We start from the raw sequence: 17,500 nt of genomic DNA, 5'->3' as shown, positions 1-17,500 counted from the left end.
ACATAGCTTTAAGCAGAGGTACGATAAAGCTCATGGTTCAGGGAGAGTGACCAAGTAGCGACCAGTGAAGAGGCGGGGCCAGGAGCTTGGACTCGACCCCTGCAACCTCAACTAGGTGAATACACACACACACACACACACACACACACACACACACACACACACACACACACACACACACACACACACACACACACACACACACACGCACACACACACACTGGCTGAGGTGGCAGGAAGAGCTCTCTCGAGCAGAGCAAAGTTACTGGTAATGGGCGATTTCAACCACAGGGAGATCGACTGGGAAAACCTGGAGCCACATGGGGGTCCCGAAATATGGAGAGCCAAGATGATGGATGTGGTACTTGAAAACCTCATGCATCAACATGTCAGGGACACAACCAGAGAGAGAGGGGAGGATGAGCCAGCAAGACTGGATCTTGTGTTCACCCTGAGCAGTTCAGACATTGAGGACATCACTTACGAGAGGCCCCTTGGAGCTAGCGATCACGTGGTTCTGAGTTTTGACTATATAGTAGAGTTACAAGTGGAGAAGGTAACAGGAACTGAAGGGGACAGGCCAAACTATAAAAGGGGGGACTACACAGGTATGAGAAACTTCCTGCAGGAGGTTCAGTGGGACAGATAAATGGTAGGAAAATCAGTAAACGAGATGACGGAATATGTGGCAACAAAGTGCAAGGAGGCAGAGGAAAGTTTTGTTCCCAAGGGAAACAGAAATAATAGGAAGACCAAAACGAGTCCTTGGTTTACCCGAAGGTATAGGGAGGCAAAAACTAAGTGCAACAGAGAATGGAAAAGGTACAGGAGGCATAGAACCCAGGAAAACAAGGAGATTAGTAGAAGAGCCAGAAACGAGTATGCACAGGTAAGGAGGGAGGCCCAGCGAAAGTATGAAAACGACATAGCATCGAAAGTCAAATCTGACCCGAAACTGCTGTATAGCCACATTAGGAGGAAGACAACAGTCAAGGACCAGGTGATAAGGCTGAGGAAAGAAGGTGGAGAACTCACAAGAAACGATCAAGAGGTATGTGAGGAGCTCAACACGAGATTTAAGGAAGTATTTACATTAGAGACAGGAAGGACTCTGGGGGGACAGACCAGATGGGGACACCAGCAAGGAATACACCAACAAGTGTTGGACGACATACATACAGATGAGGAGGAGGTGAAGAAACTGCTAAGGGACATCGATACCTCAAAGGCAATGGGACCGGACATCTCCCCGTGGGTCCTTAGAGAGGGAGCAGATATGTTGTGTGTGCCACTTACCACAATCTTCAACACGTCCCTGGAAACTGGGCAACTACCTGAGGTATGGAAGACGGCAAATGTAGTTCCCATTTTTAAAAAAGGAGACAGAAAAGAGGCACTAAACTATAGACCTGTGTCATTGACGTGTATAGTATGCAAAATTATGGAGAAGATTATCAGGAGGAGAGTGGTGGAGCACCTGGAACGGAACAAGAGTATAAATGCCAACCAGCACGGATTCACGGAAGGCAAATCCTGTGTCACAAACCTTCTGAAGTTTTATGATAAAATAACAGAAGTAAGACACGAGAGAGAGGGGTGGGTTGATTGCATCTTCTTGGACTGCAAGAAGGCCTTTGACACAGTTCCTCACAAGAGATTAGTGCAGAAGCTAGAGCATCAGGCGCATATAACAGGAAGGGCACTGCAATGGATCAGAGAATACCTGACAGGGAGACAACAACGAGTCATGGTACGTAATGATGTATCACAGTGGGCACCTGTGACGAGCGGGGTCCCACAGGGGTCGGTCCTAGGACCAGTGCTATTTTTGGTATATGTGAACGACATGATGGAAGGGTTAGACTCAGAAGTGTCCCTGTTTGCAGATGATGTGAAGTTAATGAGGAGAATTAAATCTGATGAGGACCAGGCAGGACTTCAAAGAGACCTGGACAGACTGGACACCTGGTCCAGCAAATGGCTTCTCGAATTTAATCCTGCCAAATGCAAAGTCATGAAGATAGGGGAAGGGCACAGAAGACCACAGACAGAGTATAGGCTAGGTGGCCAAAGACTGCAAACCTCACTCAAGGAGAAAGATCTTGGGGTGAGTATAACACCGAGCATGTCTCCGGAAGCACACATCAATCAGATAACTGCTGCAGCATATGGGCGCCTGGCAAACCTGAGAACAGCATTCCGATACCTTAGTAAGGAATCATTCAAGACACTGTACACCGTGTATGTCAGGCCCATACTGGAGTATGCAGCACCTGTTTGGAACCCGCACTTGATAAAGCACGTCAAGAAACTAAAGAAAGTACAAAGGTTTGCGACAAGGTTAGTTCCAGAGCTAAGGGGAATGTCCTATGAAGAAAGATTAAGGGAAATCGGCCTGACGACACTGGAGGACAGGAGGGTCAGGGGAGACATGATAACGACATATAAAATACTGCGTGGAATAGACAAGGTGGACAAAGACAGGATGTTCCAGGGAGGGGACACAGAAACAAGAGGCCACAATTGGAAGTTGAAGACACAAATGAGTCAGAGAGATAGTAGGAAGTATTTCTTCAGTCATAGAGTTGTAAGGCAGTGGAATAGCCTAGAAAATGACGTAGTGGAGGCAGGAACCATACACAGTTTTAAGACGAGGTTTGATAAAGCTCATGGAGCGGGGAGAGAGAGGGCCTAGTAGCAACCGGTGAAGAGGCGGGGCCAGGAGCTAAGACTCGACCCCTGCAACCACAAATAGGTGAGTATAAATAGGTGAGCACACACATGCTTGGAGTTAAGGTACGCATTGTCCGGGCAAACTTTGTGCACGAGACATTCAAGACACTTCAACAGAGTGCACACACTTGTGCACACACTTGTGCACAAGGAGTCAGCTGACAGTCAACATAGAGGAAAATTCTCAAAAGATTAATTTTCCCGAGGTTTTCCTTTGTAAGGGAAGATGGTGCAGAGAAACGAGAAGAAGAAGAGGGGAAGATGGAGCAGAGAGACGAGAAGAAGAAGAGGGGAAGGTGGTGCAGAGAAACGAGAAGAAGAAGAGGGGAAGGTGGTGCAGAGAGACGAGAAGAAGAAGAGGAGAACATGGCGCAGAGAGACGGGAAGAAGAAGAGGGGAAGATGGTGCAGAGAGACAGGAAGATGGGAAGATGGTGCAGAGAGACAGGAAGAAGAAGAGGGGAAGATGGCACAGAGAGACGGGAAGAAGAGGGGAAGATGGTGCAGAGAGACAGGAAGATGGGAAGATGGTGCAGAGAGACAGGAAGAAGAAGAGGGGAAGATGGCACAGAGAGACGGGAAGAAGAGGGGAAGATGGTGCAGAGAGACAGGAAGAAGATGGGAAGGTCGAGCAGAGAGACGGGAAGAAGGAGATGGAAAGATGGTGCAGAGAGATAGGAAGAAGAGGGGAAGATGGTGCAGAGAGACGGGAAGAAGAAGAGGGGAAGATGGTGCAGAGAGACGGGAAGAAGAAGAGGGAAAGATGGTGCAGAGAGACAGGAAGAAGAGGGGAAGATGGTGCAGAGAGACGGGAAGAAGAAGAGGGGAAGATGGTGCAGAGAGACGGGAAGAAGAAGAGGGGAAGATGGCGCAGAGAGACGGGAAGAAGAAGATGGGAAGATAGCGCAGAGAGACAGGAAGAAGATGGGAAGATGGTGCAGAGAGACGGGAAGAAGAAGAGGGGAAGATGGTGCAGAGAGACGGGAAGAAGAAGAGGGGAAGATGGTGCAGAGAGACAGGAAGAAGATGGGAAGATGGTGCAGAGAGACGGGAAGAAGAAGAGGGGAAGATGGCGCAGAGAGACGGGAAGAAGAAGAGGGGAAGATGGTGCAGAGAGACAGGAAGAAGAAGAGGGCAAGATGGTGCAGAGAGACGAGAAGAAGAAGAGTGGAAGATGGCGTAGAGAGACGAGAAGAAGAAGAGGGCAAGATGGTGCAGAGAGACGAGAAGAAGACGAGTGGAAGATGGCGCAGAGAGACGGGAAGAAGAAGAGGGGAAGATGGTGCAGAGAGACAGGAAGAAGAAGAGGGCAAGATGGTGCAGAGAGACGAGAAGAAGAAGAGTGGAAGATGGCGCAGAGAGACGAGAAGAAGAAGAGGGCAAGATGGTGCAGAGAGACGAGAAGAAGAAGAGGAGAAGATGGCGCCGAGAGACGAGAAGAAGAAGAGGGCAAGATGGTGCAGAGAGACGAGAAGAAGAAGAGGGGAAGATGGCGCAGAGAGACGAGAAGAAGAAGAGGGCAAGATGGTGCAGAGAGACGAGAAGAAGAAGAGTGGAAGATGGCGCAGAGAGACGAGAAGAAGAAGAGGGGAAGATGGCGCAGAGAGACGGGAAGAAGAAGAGGGCAAGATGGTGCAGAGAGACGGGAAGAAGAAGAGGGCAAGATGGTGCAGAGAGACGAGAAGAAGAAGAGTGGAAGATGGCGCAGAGAGACGGGAAGAAGAAGAGTGCAAGATGGTGCAGAGAGACGAGAAGAAGAAGAGGGCAAGATGGTGCAGAGAGACGGGAAGAAGAAGAGGGCAAGATGGTGCAGAGAGACGGGAAGAAGAAGAGTGGAAGATGGTGCAGAGAGACGAGAAGAAGAAGAGGGGAAGATGGCGCAGAGAGACGGGAAGAAGAAGAGTGGAAGATGGCGTAGAGAGACGGGAAGAAGAAGAGGGCAAGATGGTGCAGAGAGACGGGAAGAAGAAGAGGGGAAGATGGCGCAGAGAGACGGGAAGAAGAAGAGTGCAAGATGTTGCAGAGAGACTAGAAGAAGAAGAGGAGAAGATGGTGCAGAGAGACGAGAAGAAGAAGAGGGGAAGATGGCGCAGAGAGACGGGAAGAAGAAGAGGGCAAGATGGTGCAGAGAGACGAGAAGAAGAAGAGGGGAAGATGGCGCAGAGAGACGGGAAGAAGAAGAGGGGAAGATGGTGCAGAGAGACGGGAAGAAGAAGAGGGCAAGATGGTGCAGAGAGACGGGAAGAAGAAGAGGGCAAGATGGTGCAGAGAGACGAGAAGAAGAAGAGGGCAAGATGGTGCAGAGAGACGGGAAGAAGAAGAGGGCAAGATGGTGCAGAGAGACGGGAAGAAGAAGAAGAGGGGAAGATGGCGCAGAGAGACGGGAAGAAGAAGAGGGGAAGATGGTGCAGAGAGACGGGAAGAAGAAGAGGGGAAGATGGCGCAGAGAGACGGGAAGAAGAAGAAGAGGGGAAGATGGTGCAGAGAGACGAGACGAAGAAGAGGGGAAGATGGCGCAGAGAGACGGGAAGAAGAAGAGGGGAAGATGGTGCAGAGAAACGGGAAGAAGAAGATGGGAAGATGGTGCAGAGAGACGGGAAGAAGAAGATGGGAAGATGGTGCAGAGAGACGGGAAGAAGATGGGAAGATGGTGCAGAGAGACGGGAAGAAGAAGAGAGGAAGATGGGGCAGGGAGACGGGAAGAAGAAAAGAAGATGGGGTATGGAGACGGGAAGAAGAGGAGAAGATGGGGCAGGGAGACGGGAAGAGGAAGAGGGGAAGATGGGGCAGGGAGACGGGAAGAGGAAGAGGGGAAGACGGGGCAGGGAGACGGGAAGACGAAGAAGGGAAGATTTGGCAGGGAGACGGGAAGAGGAAGAGGGGAAGATGGGGCAGGGAGACGGGAAGAAGAAAAGAAGATGGGGTATGGAGACGGGAAGAAGAGGAGAAGATGGGGCAGGGAGACGGGAAGAAGAAAAGAAGATGGGGTATGGAGACGGGAAGAAGAGGAGAAGATGGGGCAGGGAGACGGGAAGAGGAAGAGGGGAAGATGGGGCAGGGAGACGGGAAGAGGAAGAGGGGAAGATGGTGCAGGGAGACAAGAAGAGGGGAAGAGGGGCAAGGAGACGGGAAGAGGAAGAGGGGAAGATGGGGCAGGGAGACGGGAAGAGGAAGAGGGGAAGATGGGGTATGGAGACGGGAAGAGGAAGAGGGGAAGATGGGGCAGGGAGACGGGAGGAGGAAGAGGGGAAAATGAGGCAGGGAGGCGGGAAGAGGAAGAGGGGAAAATGGGCAGGGAGACGGGAAGAAGAAGAGGGGAAGATGGGGCAGGGAGACGGGAAGAGGAAGAGGGGAAGATGGTGCAGGGAGACGGGAAGAAGAAGAGGGGAAGATGGGGCAGGGAGACGGGAAGAGGAAGAGGGGAAGATGGTGCAGGGAGACGGGAAGAAGAAGAAGGGAAGATGGGGCAGGGAGACGGGAGGAGGAAGAGGGGAAGACGGGGCAGGGAGGCGGAAAGAGGAAGAGGGCAAGATGGAGCAGGGAGACGGGAAGAAGAAGAAGGGAAGATGGGGCAGGGAGACGGGAAGAGGAAGAGGGGAAGATGGGGCAGGGAGACGGGAAGAAGAAGAGGGGAAGATGGGGCAGGGAGACGGGAAGAGGAAGAGGGGAAGATGGGGCAGGGAGACGGGAAGAGGAAGAGGGGAAGATGGGGCAGGGAGACGGGAAGAAGAAGAGGGGAAGATGGGGCAGGGAGACGGGAAGAAGAAGAGGGGAAGATGGGGCAGGGAGACGGGAAGAGGAAGAGGGGAAGATGGGGCAGGGAGACGGGAAGAAGAAGAGGGGAAGATGGGGCAGGGAGACGGGAAGAGGAAGAGGGGAAGATGGGGCAGGGAGACGGGAAGAAGAAGAGGGGAAGATGGGGCAGGGAGACGGGAAGAGGAAGAGGGGAAGATGGGGCAGGGAGACGGGAAGAAGAAGAGAGGAAGATGGGGCAGGGAGACGGGAAGAGGAAGAGGGGAAGATGGGGCAGGGAGACGGGAAGAAGAAGAGGGGAAGATGGGGCAGGGAGACGGGAAGAGGAAGAGGGGAAGAAGATGGGGCAGGGAGACGGGAAGATGACGAGGGGAAGATGGGGCAGGGAGACGGGAAGAAGAAGAGGTGAAGATGGGGCAGGGAGACGGGAAGAAGAAGAGGGGAAGATGAGGCAGGGAGACGGGAAGAAGAAGAGGGGAAGATGGGGCAGGGAGACGGGAAGAAGAAGAGGGGAAGATGGGGCAGTGAGACGGGAAGAGGAAGAGGGGAAGAAGATGGGGCAGGGAGACGGGAAGAAGAAGAGGGGAAGATGGGGCAGTGAGACGGGAAGAGGAAGAGGGGAAGAAGATGGGGCAGGGAGACGGGAAGAGGACGAGGGGAAGATGGGGCAGGGAGACGGGAAGAAGAAGAGGAGAAGATGGGGCAGGGAGACGGGAAGAAGAAGAGATGAAGATGGGGCAGGGAGACGGGAAGAAGAAGAGATGAAGATGGGGCAGGGAGACGGGAAGAAGAAGAGGGGAAGATGGGGCAGGGAGACGGGAAGAGGAAGAGGGGAAGATGGGGCAGGGAGACGGGAAGAAGAAGAGATGAAGATGGGGCAGGGAGACGGGAAGAAGAAGAGGGGAAGATGGGGCAGGGAGACGGGAAGAAGAGGGGAAGATGGGGCAGGGAGACGGGAAGAAGAAGAGATGAAGGTGGGGCAGGGAGACGGGAAGAAGAAGAGATGAAGATGGGGCAGGGAGACGGGAAGAAGAAGAGGGGAAGATGGCGCAGAGAGACGGGAAGAAGAAGAAGAAGAGGGGAAGATGGTGCAGAGAGACGAGACGAAGAAGAGGGGAAGATGGCGCAGAGAGACGGGAAGAAGAAATGGGGAAGATGGCGCAGAGAGACGGAAAGAAGAAGAGGGGAAGATGGTGCAGAGAGAGGGGAAGAAGAAGAGGGGAAGATGGTGCAGAGAGACGGGAAAAAGATGGGAAGATGGTGCAGAGAGACGGGAAGAAGAAGAGGGGAAGATGGGGCAGGGAGACGGGAAGAAGAAAAGAAGATGGGGTATGGAGACGGGAAGAAGAGAAGATGGGGCAGGGAGACGGGAAGAGGAAGAGGGGAAGATGGGTCAGGGAGACGGGAAAAGGAAGAGGGGAAGACGGGGCAGGGTGACGGGAAGACGAAGAAGGGAAGATTTGGCAGGGAGACGGGAAGAGGAAGAGGGGAAGATGGGGCAGGGAGACGGGAAGAAGAAAAGAAGATGGCGTATGGAGACGGGAAGAAGAGGAGAAGATGGGGCAGGGAGACGGGAAGAAGAAAAGAAGATGGGGTATGGAGACGAGAAGAAGAGGAGAAGATGGGGCAGGGAGACGGGAAGAGGAAGAGGGGAAGATGGGGCAGGGAGACGGGAAGAGGAAGAGGGGAAGATGGGGCAGGGAGACGGGAAGAGGAAGAGGGGAAGATGGGGTATGGAGACGGGAAGAGGAAGAGGGGAAGATGGGGCAGGGAGACGGGAGGAGGAAGAGGGGAAGATGAGACAGGGAGGCGGGAAGAGGAAGAGGGGAAGATGGGGCAGGGAGACGGGAAGAAGAAGAGGGGAAGATGGGGCAGGGAGACGGGAAGAGGAAGAGGGGAAGATGGGGCAGGGAGACGGGAAGAAGAAGAGGGGAAGATGGGGCAGGGAGACGGGAAGAGGAAGAGGGGAAGATGGGGTATGGAGACGGGAAGAGGAAGAGGGGAAGATGGGGCAGGGAGACGGGAGGAGGAAGAGGGGAAGATGAGACAGGGAGGCGGGAAGAGGAAGAGGGGAAGATGGGGTAGGGAGACGGGAAGAAGAAGAGTGGAAGATGGGGCAGGGAGACGGGAAGAGGAAGAGGGGAAGATGGGGCAGGGAGACGGGAAGAGGAAGAGGGGAAGATGGGGCAGGGAGACGGGAAGAGGAAGAGGGGAAGATGGGGCAGGGAGACGGGAAGAAGAAGAGGGGAAGATGGGGCAGGGAGACGGGAGGAGGAAGAGGGGAAGACGGGGCAGGGAGGCGGATAGAGGAAGAGGGGAAGATGGGGCAGGGAGACGGGAAGAAGAAGAGGGGAAGATGGGGCAGGGAGACGGGAAGAGGAAGAGGGGAAGATGGGGCAGGGAGACGGGAAGAAGAAGAGGGGAAGATGGGGCAGGGAGACGGGAAGAGGAAGAGGGGAAGATGGGGCAGGGAGACGGGAAGAGGAAGAGGGGAAGATGGGGCAGGGAGACGGGAAGAAGAAGAGGGGAAGATGGGGCAGGGAGACGGGAAGAAGAAGAGGGGAAGATGGGGCAGGGAGACGGGAAGAGGAAGAGGGGAAGATGGGGCAGGGAGACGGGAAGAAGAAGAGGGGAAGATGGGGCAGGGAGACGGGAAGAGGAAGAGGGGAAGATGGGGCAGGGAGACGGGAAGAAGAAGAGGGGAAGATGGGGCAGGGAGACGGGAAGAGGAAGAGGGGAAGATGGGGCAGGGAGACGGGAAGAAGAAGAGAGGAAGATGGGGCAGGGAGACGGGAAGAGGAAGAGGGGAAGATGGGGCAGGGAGACGGGAAGAAGAAGAGGGGAAGATGGGGCAGGGAGACGGGAAGAGGAAGAGGGGAAGAAGATGGGGCAGGGAGACGGGAAGAGGACGAGGGGAAGATGGGGCAGGGAGACGGGAAGAATAAGAGGAGAAGATGGGGCAGGGAGACGGGAAGAAGAAGAGGGGAAGATGAGGCAGGGAGACGGGAAGAAGAAGAGGGGAAGATGGGGCAGGGAGACGGGAAGAAGAAGAGGGGAAGATGGGGCAGTGAGACGGGAAGAGGAAGAGGGGAAGAAGATGGGGCAGGGAGACGGGAAGAAGAAGAGGGGAAGATGGGGCAGTGAGACGGGAAGAGGAAGAGGGGAAGAAGATGGGGCAGGGAGACGGGAAGAGGACGAGGGGAAGATGGGGCAGGGAGACGGGAAGAGGAAGAGGGGAAGATGGGGCAGGGAGACGGGAAGAAGAAGAGATGAAGATGGGGCAGGGAGACGGGAAGAAGAAGAGATGAAGATGGGGCAGGGAGACGGGAAGAAGAAGAGGGGAAGATGGGGCAGGGAGACGGGAAGAGGAAGAGGGGAAGATGGGGCAGGGAGACGGGAAGAAGAAGAGATGAAGATGGGGCTGGGAGACGGGAAGAAGAAGAGGGGAAGATGGGGCAGGGAGACGGGAAGAAGAGGTGAAGATGGGGCAGGGAGACGGGAAGAAGAAGAGATGAAGTTGGGGCAGGGAGACGGGAAGAAGAAGAGATGAAGATGGGGCAGGGAGACGGGAAGAAGAAGAGGGGAAGATGGGGCAGGGAGACGGGAAGAAGAAGAGGGGAAGATGGGGCAGGGAGACGGGAAGAAGAAGAGGGGAAGATGGGGCAGGGAGACGGGAAGAAGAAGAGGGGAAGATGGGGCAGGGAGACGGGAAGAAGAAGAGGGGAAGATGGGGCAGGGAGACGGGAAGAAGAAGAGATGAAGATGGGGCAGGGAGACGGGAAGAAGAAGAGGGGAAGATGGGGCAGGGAGACGGGAAGAAGAGGGGAAGATGGGGCAGGGAGACGGGAAGAAGAAGAGATGAAGGTGGGGCAGGGAGACGGGAAGAAGAAGAGATGAAGATGGGGCAGGGAGACGGGAAGAAGAAGAGGGGAAGATGGGGCAGGGAGACGGGAAGAAGAAGAGGGGAAGATGGGGCAGGGAGACGGGAAGAAGAAGAGGGGAAGATGGGGCAGGGAGACGGGAAGAAGAGAATCTCAAGTAGCGTCATTGAAGCTAAAATCTTGTAGCTTTTAAAATATATTAGACATATGCATGAGTGGGTGTGAGTTGAACCATTTTAGCTTGGGCCAGTAGGCTTGGAGATAATGCATTATCTCCACCACTAGATAGATAGATAGATAGATAGATACTGGCTCCCTCACCTTCGTGTGTCAGTATGACATGTCAAAGGTCAAAAGATTATTCTGTATCTCTACACATTAATAGATTCATTTAGGTTATGCAGCACACTTCTGGTCTCCTTACTACATAAACCACTCAGATACATTGGAAAGCATACAAAGAATGACAGTGAGGTCCAAGTCGGGCCGAAACATCATCATAAGCCTGTTTCTTATATGTGCGGGTTATTTGTGTATTGTCAGTTTATTAGCTGTTGTGAGTGGTTAATAACGTTGTGTGTGCCTCACCTGACAGGTTCCGGCCAGAAGCAGGACCTAACTGGGGCTATGGTGGTGTTGGCCAACAGTACCAGAACACTATACCAGCAGAGGTAAGACCTACCATAACTGTCTTTATATTCACACAAGGTTTGTTTTTTTTTTTGCAGGGTTAAATTAAGAGTTTTTACTCTCATTTACAACTTAAGAGCTGTTGTTTATTTCATCTCATTGGAGAGCCTATTTTTTTATTGTTATGAAATATGCAAGTAGGGAATAGGGTGAAGTTGGAGTCACATGTAGGCCAGCGATTTCATTTGGTCAACTGGCTTGACTTCGGCGATGTGGTTATGCTGTACGAATATATCCCAGACTTAAGTTATTCAAGAACTGAATGATCTCATATGAAGTGATGTTCTTGAGAAGGGTACAGCCAGAGAGTAGTTGATGTCTACTGCCCGTCTTGTTGTATGGAAGCTGTCTTCTTGCTGTACATAACAGTAAGGTCACCCACATCTTTCCGGTGTTGAAGGTTCTGCTGAAATGATAAATTTATCCAGGCCGGGTCCAGGCGAGAGAAAAGTCGTGCTGCTCTGTTCAGTACTCTGTCCAGAAGTTGTAAATGAGCCCAGGGGTGAGACAGTCCAAGAAAGTGGAACATACTCAAGATGTGAGTGCACTTGTGCCTTGTACAGGGTTCTGCAGTCTCTCTCGTCGAGCAGGTACCACATACATCTAATGTTGTTTAGTTTTTCGGTTGTCTTGCTTGCAAGATTTACTACGTGGTTCTCCATAGACAGTTTGGAATCATATTTCATCCCTAGGATATCCACGTCATCACCGGGGTTGCAACACACTCACATTTTCTCTCTCTCTCTCTCTCTCTCTCTCTCTCTCTCTCTCTCTCTCTCTCTCTCTCTCTCTCTCTCTCTCTCGCTCTCTTACACTGGGTTCTGCAAGGTTAGATTTACGGTTCCTAACTTTATTTACAAGCTAAGAGCTGTTTCCTACATCAGCTCATTTGAAAGTATTTATATTGTTATGAGTTATACAGATAAGGAACAGGATAAAGTTGGAGCCATCTATGGGCCAACGATTTCGTTCTCTGTCTCTCTCTCTCTCTCAATATTTTGAGTGACATTTCAAAGAGAGGACAGGGACCCACAAGCTCAGTTACCAGTCAATGTCACACTGCCCAACTCTGGTGTGGGTGGGCAATAGTGTTGTGATTGCCTCTGGCTCCCACTGCCCTTCAGATGTAACGAAGTTAGGAGTTAACGAGATTAAAACTAATTGAAAGATTTATCGTTCTTCTGTACAGGTCGAGTCGGTAGTGGATTTCCAGTGGATACTGTGACTGGGAAGTTCCAAATATTCTCCTGCCTTTATCAGACGCATTTTTTGTGCCCCTTAAATCCTCTCGTGTAGATTCCTGTCAGCTTGTTCTCTGATACATGTACAAGTGTTAGGAATCTTTATTCCGAAAGGTTCGCTTATACGGAAGGCTTCTTCAGTCGAATACAGAGGAGGCAGGAGAAGCATTAGAGATGTGAAGACAATAAAATCAGTCCATCACCTCTGAAGACGCAGTTATGAGCTTGGAGGAGAGTTCTGCCCCATAATCCGGAACAATGTACCAGACAATCATATTCAAGCTTGCTCTCTGTAGATAGGGAACATCCCGTGGAAAACCTGGAGTCTTGTATACACAGGAGGATCTAACAGGCAGAGAGGATGATTCGAGGCGCAGGAAGATGTGAGCTGGATTTGAGTGGTACTTGCACTTCGAGTTGATGGGGTTATCAAAGCTTAATCCTTGGGGTGACATTGATAATGGGTTGGGCGAATAGTTTCTCTAGTGGGTTTGGGTTTGATAAGGACTTGCCAAGTATGAGCCAGTAGCCCTTCTGCAGCGTTCCTCCTTTCTTATGTCCCTATGTTCTTACGAGCCTTCCAACACGAATTACGTAGCAGGAAAGATCGCTTACACCTTGTCCAGAGAGACTATACATTTTTTTTCTCTTTCTGCCTCCCTTGCTGCCCTTTCCTCTTTCTCTGCCTCTCTACTTCTCCCTCTCTCTCCTTCCCTCACACAGGCTAAAATTCCCCACATTTCGTATATTTATTGCTGGATGTCGTGTGTAGTGTGAAAGCAATTAGATGTAAGTGATGGGTGTTAGTGAAGCTAGCAGCAGAGGGAGAGAGAGACGAAGAAGGACGGAAGAGGGAAGGAGACGAGGAAGAGTGGAAGAAGGAGGAAGGGAAGAGGAAGAGACGAACGCGGAGGATTGAAAAAGGGGAAAACATCGAGAGAGAGAGAGAGAGAGAGAGAGAGAGAGAGAGAGAGAGAGAGAGAGAGAGAGAGAGAGAGAGAGAGAGAGAGAGAGAGAGAGAGAGAGAGAATGCGAAGGCGGGATAGACAAACATAAGAAGACAAGAAAAGGGTGGAAGAACCAGGTGTAGTACGCCTACTAGGCCTTCTAGGTCTGCTAGGCCTGCTAGGCCTGTTAGGCCTGCTAGGTCTGCTACGCCTGCTAATCTTAAATTTATTCATGTACCTGTCTAACTCACTTTCCAGAGCTCACTTTTCAGGGCTCACTTTTCAAGAGCTCACTTTTGTCGGAGATCAATTTCTAGAGCTCACTTTTTTCAGAGCTCACTTTTCTCAGAGCTCAATTCTCAGAGCTCACTTTTCATAGTTCATTTTGAGGCGTCCATTTTACCGAGCTCAATTTATGAGTTCAATTTCCCTGTTCATTTTCCTGGTGAAGGTGAGAGGGGCGCACAGCCCATTTTCGGTGGTCAAGCCAGGGGAAAGTAACCTTAAATCCCCTCTACATTAAGGCTAAATCGAAAGGAATAACTGCATGCATTTTAGGTTGATCCCAAATGGAAAAACAATAGATTAAAACATCTCACTGGTCAAAAGAGAGGCATATATAGGCGTATCAAAAGAGGGGATGGGCAGTTAAGAAATCAATGTATTCAATTAAAGAGAGATATAAAGAAAGGAATAAGAAAAGCTAAAAGGGATTATGAGGCTAAAGTGGCAAGGGATTCGAAGACTAAACCAAAAGGGTTCTTTCAGGTATATAGCAGTAAGATAAGGGACAAGATAGACCCACTGAAAAGTAACTCAGGTCACTGACAGTAATACGGAAATGTGTGAAATTTTTGCCTCTTAATTTCTCTCAGTTTTTACTCAGGAAGATACTAGCGAAATTCCAGAAATAATAAGTTATGTAGAACAGGACGATAATAAACTATGCACGATTAGGGTAACTAGTGACATGGTCCTCAGACAAATATAGAAACTAAAACCTAACAAATCCCCAGGTCCTGATGTACTTTTTGCAAGGGTTTTAAAGTAATGTAAAGAGGAACTTAGCATACCTTTGGCAAAAGTAATACCAGGTATATTTACAAGGCAGGTGACAGGTCCTTAGCTTCGAGCTATAGACCAATAAGCTTTACATCCACAGTGAGAAAATTTATGGAATCAATAATTGCCGAAGCAATTCGTAGCCATCTTGATAGGCATAAATTGATTAATGAATCTCAACACGACTTTATAAAGGGGCGTTCATGTCTTACGAATTTACTAACTTTTTCACTAAGGTGTTTGAGGAGGTAGATCATGGTAATGAATATGATATTGTGTATATGGACTTCAGTAAGGCTTTCGATAGAGTTCCACAACACAGGTTATTGAGGAAATCTAAAGCAAACGGAACAGAAGGAGAAATTTTTTCCTGGGTAGAGCATGGTTGACAGATAGGCAGCAGAGAGTTTGCATCAATGGGGAGAAATCAGAATGGGGGTACGTCACAAGCGGTGATCCGCAGGGGTCAGTGTTGGGCCCATTATTGTTCACAATTTATATAAATGACACTGAGGGAATAAATAGCGACATAAGCAAGTTTGCTGATGACACCAAGATAGGTCTCCCAATTAATTTTAATGAGGACATTAGAGCACTCCAGGAAGATTTAAAATAGAGTGATGCAGTGGTCGAGGAAGTGGCAGGTGCAGTTTAATAAGAGAAATGCAAAGTTCTAAACATTGGACAGGAAAACAATCATGCCATATATCAACCAAATAATATATATCTTAATATTACGGATTGCGAAAAGGATTTGGGAGTTCTGGTTAGCAGTAATCTGAAACCAAGACAACAGTGCATAAGTGTTCGCAATAACGCGAACAGATTCTTGGCTTCATATCAAGAAGCATAAATAATAGAAGTCCTCAGGTTGTTCTTCAACTCTATATATCCTTGGTTAGGCCTCATTTAGATTATGCTGCACAGTTCTGGTCACCGTATTACAGAATGGATATAAATGCACTGGGAAACGTACAAAGGAGGATGACAAAGTTGATCCCATGCAGCAGAAATCTTCCCTATGAGGATAGACTGAGGGCCCTGAATCTGCACTCTAGATATAGAAAGGCTTAGATTTAAGGAGGATATGATTGAGGTGTATAAATGAAAAACAAGAATAAATAAAGGGAATGTAAATAGCGTGCTAAAAATATCTAGCCAAGACAGGACCCACAGCAATGATTTTAAGTTGGAAAAGTTCATTATTATTATTATTATAATCAAGGGGGAAGCGCTAAACCCGGAGGATTATACAGCGCCTGGGGGGGGATGTGGAAGGCATTCAGGCTTAATTCGGGGAACTGGAGCACAGATCCAATTCCCTAAATGGAAAAGTTCAGATTCAGGAAGGATATAGGAAAGTACTGGTTTGGTAATAGAGTTGTGGATGAGTGGAACAAACTCCCAAGTACAGTTATTGAGGCTAAAACGTTGTGTAGTTTTAAAAATAGGTTAGAAAAATGCATGAGTGAGTGTGGGTGGGTGTGAGTTCGACCTGACTAGCTTGTGCTAATAGGTCTGATACCGTGCTCCTTCCTTATGTGGATGTGACCTGACCTGACCTGACATGACTAGGTGAGTCATTGGTTTAAGCCGAAAGGTGACTTGGCCCTGCCTCGCATGGGCCAGTAGGCTTGCTGCATTGTTCCTTCTTTCTGATTTTCTAAATCTGAAGAGAGTTCTTAATCCCTTTCGACATGGAAGAAATCTCACACCTTATTTACCCACTAACCCACTCACCCACCCACTAACCAATTCACTCACCCACCCACTAAGTCACCCACCTGCTCTACCTGAATCCATCTCCCACCACTTCACCCACCCACCTGCTCCTTACACCCACGTGGGCGGGGTGGGAGTGGCCAGGTCTCCTTGAGAAAGGTGACGTGATCCCTGGCAGACTAAAGGAGACAGAGTAAGAGGATCGCTCTCTCTCTCTCCCTCTCTCTCTCTCTCTCTCTCTCTCTCTCTCTCTCTCTCTCTCTCTCTCTCTCTCTCTCTCTCTCTCTCTCTCTCTCTCTCTCTCTCTCTCTCTCTCTCTCTCTTTCAGCCCCATAACCGCTTTTTAGGTAATTAAGCGAAACTACCGTCCACTCCCTCCCCTCCAAATCCCTCCACCTCCTCCCTCACCCCTCCACCCCATCCCCCACCTATCTACCCCCTTCCCCTTTCCCCCTCCACACTTAGCTAATTAAATACTTGGCACAATAATGAATGTGTTACCAACTTTCCGCACGGAGCGAGTCTAGCTGAATTATCCCTCGTATGTTGTGCACGGACAACTATTATACTTTACAAACCCTTATACTATCTATCTATCTTTCTATCTATCTATCTATCTATCTATATATATATATATATATATATATATATATATATATATATATGTGTGTGTGTGTGTGTGTGTGTGTGTGTGTGTGTGTGTGTGTGTGTGTGTGTGTGTGTGTGTGTGTGGTAGTGGTACTCTGTGACTGTTTGTGGTAATGGTACTCTATGGCTATTTCTGGTAGTGGTACTCTAACTGCTAGTGTTTCTGGTAGTGGTACGCTAACTGCTAGTGTTTCTGGTAGTGGTGCTCTAACTGCTAGTGTTTCTGGTAGTTGTGCTCTAACTGCTAGTGTTTCTGGTAGTGGTACTCTAACTGCTAGTGTTTCTGGTAGTGGTACTCTAACTGCTAGTGTTTCTGGTTGTGGTACTCTAACTGCTAGTGTTTCTGGTAGTTGTGCTCTAACTGCTAGTGTTTCTGGTAGTGGTACTCTAACTGCTAGTGTTTCTGGTAGTTGTGCTCTAACTGCTAGTGTTTCTGGTTGTGGTACTCTAACTGCTAGTGTTTCTGGTAGTTGTGCTCTAACTGCTAGTGTTTCTGGTAGTAGTACTCTAACTGCTAGTGTTTCTGGTAGTTGTGCTCTAACTGCTAGTGTTTCTGGTAGTGGTGCTCTAACTGCTAGTGTTTCTGGTAGTGGTACTCTAACTGTGACTGTTCGTTGTAATAGTACTCTAACTGTTCCTGGTAGGAGTACTCTATTCCTGGTAGTAGTACTCTGTGTTGATTGCGTCGCCTTGATGTCACCTGGGAGGCTCAACTCTGATTGGTTGTAACTTCAGCCAATCAATGGGGAGGGATTTATGAAATTGGAGGCTAAGCGCTGATTGGTTGTAGCTTCAGCCTATCAGTGGGCAGGGATTTACGAATT

The 17,500-nt window shown here is 49.8% G+C and overlaps 1 protein-coding gene across 2 annotated transcripts in view; it reads left to right on the top strand.

Moving 5' to 3' along the window:
• The window catches only part of spab (space blanket), a 118,950-nt gene that overhangs the window by 64,456 nt on the left and 36,994 nt on the right, over positions 1-17,500 (top strand). For both annotated transcript variants that reach the window (XM_070087818.1, XM_070087817.1), the window contains exon 3: positions 10,962-11,037. In XM_070087818.1, coding sequence (XP_069943919.1) covers positions 10,962-11,037 — 76 coding nt within the window. The remainder of the gene's footprint in view (positions 1-10,961; positions 11,038-17,500) is intronic.

The sequence above is a fragment of the Cherax quadricarinatus genome, chromosome 23 (genome assembly GCF_038502225.1).
Source record: "Cherax quadricarinatus isolate ZL_2023a chromosome 23, ASM3850222v1, whole genome shotgun sequence".
Lineage (NCBI taxonomy): Eukaryota > Metazoa > Arthropoda > Malacostraca > Decapoda > Parastacidae > Cherax > Cherax quadricarinatus.
The sequence above is the reverse complement of the archived record's forward strand: the minus strand, read 5'-3'. Positions and strand labels throughout refer to the sequence as shown.